At 36.7% G+C, this 12,359-nt stretch overlaps 1 protein-coding gene across 4 annotated transcripts in view; it reads right to left on the bottom strand.

Moving 5' to 3' along the window:
* Positions 1-8,067, bottom strand: part of LOC142356865 (uncharacterized) — a 13,769-nt gene extending 5,702 nt beyond the window's left edge. For 2 of the 4 annotated variants that reach the window (XM_075408631.1, XM_075408630.1), the window contains exons 1-4: positions 7,907-8,067; positions 6,227-6,840; positions 3,714-3,840; positions 1,263-1,378 (exon numbers count right to left, since the gene is read on the bottom strand). In XM_075408631.1, the coding sequence (XP_075264746.1) occupies positions 1,263-1,378; positions 3,714-3,840; positions 6,227-6,840; positions 7,907-7,997 (948 nt within the window). In that variant the 5' untranslated portion in view covers positions 7,998-8,067. The remainder of the gene's footprint in view (positions 1-1,262; positions 1,379-3,713; positions 3,841-6,226; positions 6,841-7,906) is intronic. The other 2 variants (XM_075408633.1, XM_075408632.1) reach the window with 1 other exon arrangement.
* Between the last annotated feature and the right edge of the window lie 4,292 nt (positions 8,068-12,359).

Here is a 12,359-nt window from a genome sequence, read left to right as displayed (position 1 = left end):
ATTTTATAGATTAATATGCTAAGGTGCGACCTGGTATCCCGGTCATTCAACGATGAATACCATATAAGATCTTATAAGACTTTTTTGGAAATCTTTTTTTTTATCGGGATACAAGTTGTACATTAATTTTGCGCAAGTCTATCAAACTATTAAAGTGACCTCAGATAAAAGCTTTACAGTCTTAGAAACGCTTTGAACCGTTGTATTAGATGTATTTTCCCCCTTTTTAGTTTCAATCAATTTATCTATTCGATCATTACATGGTCAATGTTCGAAAAGGCAAATTTCAATGAATTTTGCGTTTTTGTTGAAACATTACCATTTTGGCTTGTAATTAGCCTTAAATTTCGCCGCCCGGTTTCAATAGTAATTATATGAGGCCACAATCAAAAGAATAGTAATTCTTGTGATCAGTGCTATGTGTAATTTCAAAAACACTAATAGTCTTCTTAATCCACAATTAGTATAGAGAGAAACTTTTCTGAAATTCATCACCATTTTTGCTTTCCTTAATTTCGGCAATTAAATAATGTATTCTCGGAAAGGGGAGTAATTTCAAGCAAATTTGAACTAAGTTACCGTAGTACTCTTATCTAAGTGACACTCGATTCCACACATGTTACAATTCTAATCAATTAAAACACAGGTCGTGAAAAATCACGACAAAATCAAGTAATGGCCACGTAATGATTTAAAGGTTAACATTCTCGGTGTTGATGCGTTTTTGTCAATTTAGCAATTAGCTTTTTTTCTGTTTTTCCGCGAATTATAAAAACTCCGCAAAAATAGATATGAATCGAAACGAACTTTCTAACGTGAGCCAATGAAGATCAAACTTTCAACAGAAGTTATTGTGAATTAGTCATTAGAGTACGTAATGGTTGAAAAGGACCCTTTCTACGGGATTTAGCGTCTGACATTATCTTTGCTGGGACAGTTTGAAAAATATTATGCTAGATGATTCCAAAAGACCTTGTAGCTAAAATATCAGTCTGTACAACTTGTAAAACCTGCAAATTTGTATCATTAGCCTAACAATTCTGGAATTTTTATCTCGATTTGAGTTCCAGAATTGTCTGTGGTCAGAGAAGGCATGATTCTTATAAGATCTTATAAGATGTATTTAATTGGATCTTTTACATTTGTGCCCCTCGCGCCTAAGCTACATGTGCTATAATCACACACTGCAGGCGCATATCCTATAAGGGGTGACCCACAGAAAAAATCCAAATAATCGGTTGAATGACATCCGGGATACTCACTTGGGGCGGGGCTGCCTCGCTAGATCCTTTAGATGTGGCGAACTGAGCCGTGGTAGTGGCGGCTGGGGCTGCACCCGGAGCAGGAGTAGCAGCGGCCCCAGCTGCTGGAGCGCCAGCTATAATCAGAGTCACTTGATTTTGTTAATTGTTTCCAGTACCGGCTAATATATGCAAAAATAATGCTTTGATTTCTCGACTGGATAAGTTTCTAGTCTTGCTTCCCCTCAATACAAATGTTGTCAAAAATGAAAACATTCATCAGGCGAATACATAAATTAGAAAACAGAAAACATAGCCGAACGACTCTCGAAAGGAGATCTTGACTAAGGCCTCAACTTCCCAGGTTGAGGTCCCAGACCGAAAGTCCATATGCCCAGACAGTCCAAGACAAAACATGTCGATGTCCAGACCACCCCAGACGGAACGTACCAATGTCCAGAATTTCATGCGTTCAAAAATGTTTGTGCGTTCATCGTGCGTTCAAAAACCCTATATCCAGACTTTCGTGCGTTCAAATTTCCACATGACCAGACTTTCGTGCGTTCCAAACCAAAATTCGTGCGCTCAAATTTTGAAAATTTTGGCATTCCTTTACAGACTATAGTGCGTTCAAAAACACCTATGTCCAGACTTTCGTGCGGTCAAAAATTTTTGTGCGTTCTTCGTGCGTTCAAAAGCGCGTATGTCCTGACTTTCGTGCGTTTATGCCCCGACAGTTTTATTTATATAAGTTGTACACAACATTTTTATAATGTATTCGTTTCGAATATAGATAATTTAGGATGATGGCTGTGATGAAGTGCTCCAGCAGTTGGTACATTTAAAATTTAAAAGAGGTGCTCGATGAAAATAATGGTTGAAGGGGGTGCTAGTCAACGAGCGATTAAACTTTGATTTTGTTTTGCAACTTCAGCAATGCTCTATTGTTGTTGGCGTGAAATTTCCAAATCAAAGCAAAATGATGGATGCAAGTTTTTCTTGCGTTTGGCGTTTTGAAGTTTTTGAACTCAATTGAGTTGAGACTTTCGTCTTAGAAAGCTTCCACTTGAGTGAGCACTCTAGTAAGAGTGTTTTGCCAAACATGGACTCATTAGTTTTTGGCATTCTAATACCGCTCTTTAATAAATATTAAATCTACTGAAACTTGTTTTATCTCCCAGGCGCCAAAAAGAAACAATACAAATAAAACTTTAAGATCTAAGAAAATGATAAGAAATCTAACTATTTATAAAAAATATTGGGTACCTCAACTTTTTTAAAAACCAAAAAAAGCTATTAAAAAAGAGAAAAAATGTTCTATGCGCAGGTGCACACCGCATTAGAATTTAGTTTTGAATATTAAAAACCTCGGAAAAAGAATTAACGAAAGGTTTTAGGAAAAACTTAAGATCCTGCATCTTCACGTTGAACATTTTAATGTAGGTATATTCCAAACCAGTAGTTAGAATTCAATTCTCGTTAAAAATCGCCATAATCTAATTTTGAGTAATAATAAAGAAAAAGGTCAATTGCAACACTTTAAAAACTATCAAGAACAAAAATTTTTTTTAAAATCCTTCTTGAACATTACTTGGTTTCAAAAGAGGTGGCAAAACTTTTACGCTATGAACGTTTTACTATTGACAAAACTCACCTATAATTTTTCACTGAATTGATCATGAAAATTTATTTGAGTGAAATGATCACAAACACAGTAAGTTGCAAGAGTTCCAGAGATATTGGAGGAAAAAAACTGAGAATAGTTATAACACAGAAGTCTTGATCAGTAATTCGTCTATCAAATGCGCATCTTGAGTTGAAATATCACTGCTGAGCACGTATTATTTCACGTCTTAAAACATTTTTAATGCACTGCAAGGGAGTTTTGTAAAAGTAACCTGTTCATGAAGGCATTCCATTTCAAATGGTTCTCAGTTTCCCTAATTTCTTTTTTGGTTATCGAAAACAAATAAAACAACAGTAAAAACATTGCGCAAGTTTTGGTCAAGACTGAATTTAAGACAGGCACAGTCGGCAAAGATTACATCGAGACTTTTTACGACTTAGGACTCGGTTCAAGTCCTGTCATGTCGAAAAAGTGACATAATCAGAGTTCCGATACAGTACTGAGAGAGACGTGAACTTTCTCTGAATCAGCACTGATTAAGACATGACGTTCAGTCCGGGTAACTTGGAATATTTAAGGACCGGTGTCTGCTTGTACAAAGAAATTAATCACACATGTTTTACGCAGATTAAAAAAATGATGTTTTCGATATAAGCCGAATTAAAATTTATTAATAAGTTCTCTCAAATAGGAAAAACGACAAATTATAACAGGACTCAAAGAAAAATTATAGAGAAAAAGACATGCATAGAGAAAGAATTAAGGGCTTTCTCGTCAGTTTTGATTTTCGCTCAACTTTTGGTACGAAATTTGAAAGATGTTCTGTGATAAGAAGTAAAAATTACCCGCGGCAGGTGCTGCTGGTGCTGCAGCGGGGGCAGCAGGAGCAGGAGGAGGTGGTAGTGTCGGGAAGTTTTTCAGATCCAGGTCTGCATTCAGATTTATGCTCACATTCTTAGCTGGAGAAGATGCCTGAAAGGTCAACGAGTTTCATTATGTTGATTATTTTCACTAATTGATCTGTAAATGATCTAAATCAATTCATTTTTGTATTGCTAAATTAATTAACAAATAGCTACGTTTTAGAACATTGTACCGCAGATAATTTCTGTATCATAGAGGTATTTTTCTGCAGACTTCAATAAACCAACAGTATTTAAGTACTTCAAATCCATTTCAGAGAATTTAATTTGGTCACACATAGGAATGGTTTGATGAGAAAAACTTTACAATTCCTCCCCATTTTATCAACGAATTTTGTGGAGATTGTCCCATAATTGATCTCAGCCGAGAACTTTTTAAAAAATCATATCTGATTTCTGAAGAGTTAGCTTTGTTCGATGTCTTCTTAGAAAACATGAAACGCTTTGAATGTGATCTTTAATTACAATAATTGCAGACACAATTGCATAAGAATTGCGTCATCGACACCAATCGTTGAGTTTTCAGTAACTTTTAAATTTTACGGCCATATATTGGCTGTTAATACTGACTTTCATTTCTGACAATTTTTACATAGGCTGTTATATTTTGAAGTTTGTGGTATTGATAACTTTTTAAAAACCATTAATAAAATTTCAGTTGATGAATAATGTTGCAACTTAGTACTACGCTAATTTTTTGTTTTAACAATTCGAGCAGTTTGTCCAAACATTTCTTGATCCACAATTTTATTTAAGAAAAAATAACGTAAAAGATTTGCTGTTGCTTTGAAGTGATTTATCTATTTTCTTTGACTTGATCACTACCGCTGATAAACATTTAGTGCAAATCATTATAAGATTTTTTGGCTGTGATGATGAACTAGTTTTTTATGGCTGCTTTTTTGTTTGGTTTTGAAGAAATTATAGTTCTGCATGTTTTTGATGATTTTGTTTCTACTGCAAAGCTTCTATATTACCGAGTTAATTGTATTGACGCAATTTGCAAGAAATTCTGTTGAAGCTCGCTTTGCATCCAAAATTAGCAGTCAGTGTTAAGCGTCAGCAATTGAATTGTTGAATAACATGAACTAGAAGCTTGATAATGTCCCGACTTGAGTCTCTGTGCATCTCAAAACTGAGTCAAAGTAAACCAAAATTAAGTTCTGGAACATTGCATATCAAGAGTGTTTAATGTTTTTTACGCTCAGTTGATCTTCATTATAATTATATCGAGGTCATGGAAGTTACTCAAGCTAAATATATCTTTTAAATTCTGGAAAAGCTCTTACGCTGAAATTGATTCTAAGCAGCTCAAGTTTATAATTTGGTAACTTATAACTGGTAGTTACAATAGATGTGTAGGTGCTCTTTATACTTAAGCTGACTTGTAGATAATTAGCATAAAGCGCACTTTGTTTATTGTTTACGGCTTGCTACGCGATTTAAAAGTTAGTAGTACGTTTGCTAATGTTCAAATCGCATATAGAACAAAAATGGTAGGATATTGTTGAACAAAACAATATTTTCATGCAACAAATATTACTAAAAGCAACTTGGCAGTGCAACACGAACAAAATACTGGCCGTTTTGAAAAATCAAAATCTACTTACACTGATTCAGAGCTGATTTGTCCCGAAGACCACTTAATACAGCGAATAAAATTCAATTTTTGCAGGCTCGGTTGAATCAATTAGCTGATTTTTTACTGCATTACACTTGTTTTAGATAACTACCTGTCCGCATGTCTAAACTGGTTTTTGGTAATCAAAATCTCTGATTCTCCTGCGAAAATGTTGTGACATAAAATTTGATGATGGACCCGTGCTGGCTGATGGCTGAATGTGTTGAATAGTTAATTCTAGCTGTAATGTCGAATGATAATTTTTTCTGCACTTTTTTCAGATACTAACATCATATTCTTCGCGAATTTTTTAAAACATAAATTCAACAATCTGAAAAAGTAAAATCAGCTCATTCAAGGCTTTTCTTGCATAATTTTGAGCTCCTTTTCACAAAATGTAAACACCATTCAATACTTTCTTTTTCAGGTTGGTGTCATGGTAAGGGCCCTGATCATAGTAAAATGCACATAATAGAATTTTTATGTTTCAGTACTGAAATGTTGTGACACTCAGATCCGAGAGGTTACAGTAACATTTGAAGTTAACATGTCGTGGAATCATGGCTTCACAAGAAACTGTATGAAGCAAATTGAAATTAGTGATTTGCTAAAAATTAATGCATCATCGGGATCTAGAGCGTTTAGACCCAACCCTCCTCCGATTAGTACAACGGTTTTGTAGGCCCAGATTGAATTTATTGGGTATTCTTAACAAGCATCCAAAAACAGATTTTTTCATAGGGGAGACAGGAACAAACAATTATTTTTTGAAAGAGATAAATTTAACGATGCCTCAAACAAAAATTTTCCTTACGGCTGCTGGTGCTGGTGGTGCTGCTGGCGCTGCTGGTCCCACAGCCCCTTGATGGTACTCGAAGTGGGTGGCCACTGGACCGGGTGTCACCAACTGGTATCCATAGGGAACTGCCTGGTATCCGTATCCGTTAGGAAGTCCAGATGGCACCCCGGAAAAGGAAGGAAGCGATGCTGGCATTGCAGCGGGAAATGGGGGTGCGTGGTAGGCGCCGAAGGTAGCTGGGGGGTGGTGGTAGGTGGTGGTGACAGCTGGCTGGTGATATGCGGTGGTGATAGCCGGTTGATGGTATGATGTGGCGTATCCTGGTGCATGGTAAGCTGTGTAGGCTGGTGCGCGGTATGCCGACCAAGGAGCAGCATGATGGTACGTTGTAACTCCTGCGGCAGGTGCGTGATGATATGTTGTGACTCCCGCAGCAGGCACGTGATACGAGGTCACTGAAGCTGCACCTGATGTATCGTCTTCATCGTCGTCGTCCCCATCGTCGGTGGAACCCTGGGAAGAGACGTCACTACCTCCAAGCAAGTTTGAGATCTCGTTGACCATGCTGGTGACCTCTGGGTTTGATCCTTGAAGACTGACATGAAATTGTCGCTTCTCATTGCTCGCGTCTGTAAAACGAACTTTTAATCTCTCCCTTAAACAGCTTAAATTGAGCTAGTACGAGATGAGACTACGAAGTCTTGCTATTTTTTAAGATCACACAAGATATCTAGTATTTTCTTTAAAATATGATTCCAAATTAACAGACAATTAGTTTAAATTAATGTATACATGACATAAAATGTAAAATTGTCATTTTTTTAAATTATTTTGGAGTAGTTATGTTTACCTTTTTGGTTATATATATATATATATATATATATATATATATATATATAACTACTTGTTTAAAAAACTGTCTTGTGTGGCAGAATAGTTATCTGGTAGAATTCATACTTACAATCACTTATTTTTTGTCAGTTAAAAACTTAGGACGCATCTTTACAAGATAATTTTTCGCAAATGTCTGGGGTTAGATCAGTTTGCTTTTAAACTCTGCAGAACAAAAACTAAAATTGTTCCAGTTAGAGAAGAAATTCCGTTGAATGATTTCTGTGATTGAGTAAAACTATTGTCAAATGATTCATACAAATTGTTCTTAAGAAGCCGAAATTAAGCATTTCATCATAAAATGCCGTTTGACCGAAGTTCCATTTCTATTTGTGAATTCTGCAAGGCATTGAGGTTTTCAATTCTGTCAAACTTGTGCATCAATTTGTTGTTAAATATAAAAATTTTGTTTTGATATCAAGGTTCGCCCCTTAAATCAGTAAAATGTGGTTGTGGGTAACAACCCAATAATTTGACAATTCTATCCTGCTTATATGCCAGCTGTGGATGGTTACAGGTGTATGTTCATAACAGCTGATCATGATGTTTCTTTTTACCAACTATACTACAAAAAAACTGTTCTCCAGTAGAATTCTAGATAAGAATTTTTTGTCTAGATTCTCAAGATCTTGCACGTCTTTAGTAGGTTATTTCACAGAAAGAACATTATAGTGTTTAGTTAAAACCACGCCAGATTTGAACTTACAACTAGTTGTTTACAGTGATCAACAAAAAACAGCAATCATCATTCATGATGTACAGCAATCATCATTCTAACTCACGGAAGTGAGTTAGAGAACTTACCTTCTCTTGAGAAAGGTTTTCCCTCAATCAGCGGAACTGAGAGACAAAAAGCAGCCACCAGGCAAAAAAATTCACACAGCTTCTGATTCATCTTAACTGAACAATTTCCAACCAACTGAATGTACAAGTTTTTAAAGTTGCCTTTTCAAATGGGTTTTGGGGAACAAAGTGATCGTGGAAACCGTGATTCACATCTGAGTTATTGGTAAAACACACTGTGGATAACTCTACTTTTAATTCTCTCATTTGTTCTCGTTGGTATGTTAGCTTTGGAGGGCAAATGAATAATCGCACCAGACCAAAAGCATATTTGAATCCCGGTTTTTTCACGCTTTTGTTTTTTTTTCACGTTTTTACACAGAGAGAGCTTTGTATTATGGTACAAAGTTTAGTTTCAGTGGGAATATGTACCAAGCTTATGACTCAGAGGTTGAATTGATCAACTTGTGACCATTTTAGGAGAGGAGAAACAAACCAGAGAAAAATCAAATTTGTTAAATCACTTCCTAAGCAGCGATTCCAGTCGAGCGATATAAGAAGGGTGAATCAAATGTGTAAAGGTGTTTTTCCGGGAACGGGTAACAGGATTTATCAGACTGTTAATATAATAAGCATTATACTGCAGCTGGTAAATCAATAAAAATCGTGAAAAATAATTCGACAAGTTGGTGAGCGAATATAAGAACCCAGGCCGACCACCCAGAGCATTGGAGAACTGAACCATTGTAAATCCAGAGACTGTATATAGACTTTTTTATACTTGTAGAGATTCTGTTCATGTCACAATCTACACTGATCAGTGTCTTTTTCAGAATGAAATTGTACTTCTGATTTTATCCTGATTTTGATCTGTTCATAACTATTAGAATACAATTATCAGCCTAATTCGAATAATAACTTGGCTCAGAGAGTGAGTGATTAGTTCCCAAGGTGCGATCTTCTCTGAGCATGAGGTATGAAAATACCCATCTTCACGATTATCGACATCGAGAACACCCAGGCAGACGGAAATCCCGGATGATTCAGACTTTGGCTCGTTCAAAATTCTGCTGCGTTCACGCGCTCTTCTGTTCATAGCTTTGTATGACCCAATTGAAAGAAAGCAAAATACGATCCATACTTTAGCTTGTTCACGTTGAGAAAAAAATGTATGCAGGATAAAAAATATTACAAGGTACGATTTGAAAGATCATTATCTGCCACAATTCACTTAAAATACAGTTTAGTTTAAGCGCAATATACGTTAAAACACTCACGTGCACATTTTAAAATGCCGAAAGTCTGCAGTGCCAGAAGTTAAAATGCCAGAAGTTGCTACTTAGCCTGAATTTGAATATCGTTGACTTTCGTCATTTTAAAACGTGCGCGTTTCGTGTTTTAAGCATGGTTAAGTGAGTCTGCAGAAGTCACCTCGAAATTCTGACTCAATATCTCGAACCGCTTCGCGGTTCCCGATAAACGCCAGAGGTTCTCAGTAACTTCAAGCAGAGTCACTTAACCATTACTTAACAGAATTTGAGAACTTCGAATGCGGTATAAAAGAGTGAACAAAACATTCGTCAGTAACATATGAAGAATCCTAGTGAAACTAGGACAGTTACCAAAAAAAATCTAGCAAAAGAGGCTTACTTGTGCAAGTCATTGCATGAGTCTTACAATGGACGCATATCTTACAAAAGGCAATTTCCTTAGATTATCTGGCTAAAAGCTTAAAGCATCGTACTAAAATGCAACAAAGACTCTCACTTTTTTACTTTTGTGATATTCAACTAGCAAATTTTGTAATCCGATCAGCCCTCTGACTCACATCGGAGAGTATTTTAATATACCACCGAAAATAAAATAAGCATCTGCAATTAATTTTGTTAATATGATTGACTACATAACGCCGCAGAGGAATACCCAAATCAGCAGGGTCAAATCTGTGTATCTCTTGTTTGTTTTTCCTTTGTTAATGAATTGAAATTGTACAATATTACAAAAAAAAACAAATAGTTTAGCAAATTCGCTCAAAATTGAAGGGAATTGCGCAACCCGTGTTAGCAAAATTGTCCAATTTTTAAGCACGGAATTGTAATACAAGATCTGTATCTTTGTTTGTGCGCCATGCAAAACTTTCTAGCACGATTTAGTTACTTTTTGTATGCATTGAGTGTAACTTCATTCAGCACTGAATGTTTCTATAATCTGCAGTTAATCTCTGCTATCGATGCGATTAAAAATACTAATTGTTGATAAATCCCTCAGTGTTGAACCGAACACATTAAACCAACAGTTACTCAAGACAGAACTTAGGAACTGACCAAATGCTATCAAGCTGCTTAATGGATGGATGATTTAGGCAAGACTTCTTTTGAATGGAAACAGAAAAGTCACTTCGTTGTAGATACTTTTTTCATCTGTTATGTATTTTATTGTTGTTTTATCATTTTATTCTTGTAGTGTTTAATGGTTTGCCGTTGGAGTAATTCAAGGTTTTTCCAGCGTGGTATATAATAGATTTTTTATACTCAGTATTATCTTCTAGTTGTAATGGCGTAGCGTATAAGCGTTGTTTGACAAGTTTTAGATGTTAATTTTGAGAGAAACTGTGCTGTCAAGAGGACATATTTGTCTAATGGTACCGGATCTTGTCTTTGTAATAACTCCTCCTAGTGTAGACCCGTTCAGATCAAACTTTGAGGGTGAGCTCCATTTAAGTCCTGCTTTAACTCTGCCATAAGACGTTTAGTTTTGTTGAGCCGCTTTTGAGATATTGTCGAGGAAACACACCCCCATTTTGTCTTTGTCATTTTGGTGTCTGTGTGCACCCATGTTTCTACCAGCATCCCAGGTTGAGGTGCCATCCGGAAGTGACCTCTGATCAGACCGTGCCAGACGAAAGTTACCTCTGATCAGACCAACCCAGACCAAAGTAACCTCTGATCAGACTAATGTGCGCTCAAAACACCGTGTGCGCTTGAAATGCGCTCGAAACTGTCTCTGATCAGACCTTTCCAGACGGAAAGGAGCTCTGATCAGACAAAAATCAGACCATTGTCCAGACGATTGTGCGACCATGGCCCCGACCAAACCCAGACCATCGTCCAGACGATTGTGCGCTCAAAATAACTTCTGATCAGACTATTGTGCGCTCAAAAGTCACTCCTGATCAGACTATTGTGCGCTCGAAATCACCTCAACCGCACGAATTTTGTTATAATATATTCATTTCATAAAAATTGATGTTTGCATTATTAAATTCATCTAAAGAAAAGACCACTCTGTAAGTGTTATTGCTCAAGAAAACAAAAACTCAACTTCTGAGAGAAAATTTATTTAGTATACATTAGTGCATACTTCGAACTCAATGGATGAATTTAGACAGCTTTCCATATAAAACGTCGGATTCTACACTTAAACACAATTTTCTTGTACGGGGACTGGCATGTTCTATCAGCTGGACCCCTTGGGTTCTGATCAAAGACATCAGATTTTAGATGTGTCTGTGATCAGAATGCTGCTTTTTGTTGCCTTTTGGCAGAGCCAACATATCTCGGTAAAAAAACAAAAAATGAAAAAAAAATTCCGCTCGAAGTGGTCTCTGATCAGACTAATGTGCGCTGTAATCTGCGTCTGATCAGACCATTCCCATCCTGAAGTGACCTCTGATCATACCATGCCCAGACCGCAGTGACCTCTGATCATACCATCCCCAGACCGAAGTGACCTCTGATCATACCATCCCCAGACCGAAGTGACCTCTGATCATACCATCCACAGACCGAATTGACATCTGATCATACTAATGTGCGCTCGAACCAAATCCCAAACCCTGTAATTTTGGTCTGGGAACACACCGTGTGCGTTGGACTTCGTCTGATCAGAGGTCACTTCCGGATGGCACCTCAACCTGGGATGTTTCTACCAGCAAAACTTCCCAATTTTTGAGCGGATCTGGTGTGGTTTTATTATAACTCTGCGTAAGGAAGGAATATTTCATTTTTGTTTTTGATTTTGAAAGCCTTGTAAAAGAAAATTTTAAGGGTGTACATGTCGTTTTGTTTTGATTTTAGAAAGATAATTAAAATAGACTGCGATTCATCCCAAATTTTGGTCAAATTGACCGTTTCCGACCTCGTTCGATACATCGTTTGGAAAACTGTTACTGGTCCACTGCATACATGTAGTTGTGTACTGGTACTGAGAAAAGTACCAGTCTACTGGTAGTCTGGGATATCAATTTGGTTAATTTTGGACGACACCTTCACGCGATGAATAAATACTTTTTTAGAAACAAAATTTGAAAAAATGTATATAAAAAAATATTGTTTTTCGGGTCAAAAAGTGTTCAAGTTGATTTCACTCGGTATGGAGTATCCCTTGTGGAGCTAGAGTGTAGGACAAGAAGAATTGTTGCTCTAGCTTGAAAAATAGCCTACGAAAAAATTCATCAGACCTTAATACAGAAATA

This window comes from Convolutriloba macropyga, unplaced genomic scaffold (assembly GCF_964194025.1).
Source record: "Convolutriloba macropyga unplaced genomic scaffold, txConMacr16.3 SCAFFOLD_1559, whole genome shotgun sequence".
Taxonomy (NCBI): domain Eukaryota; kingdom Metazoa; phylum Xenacoelomorpha; order Acoela; family Convolutidae; genus Convolutriloba; species Convolutriloba macropyga.
The sequence above is the reverse complement of the archived record's forward strand: the minus strand, read 5'-3'. Positions and strand labels throughout refer to the sequence as shown.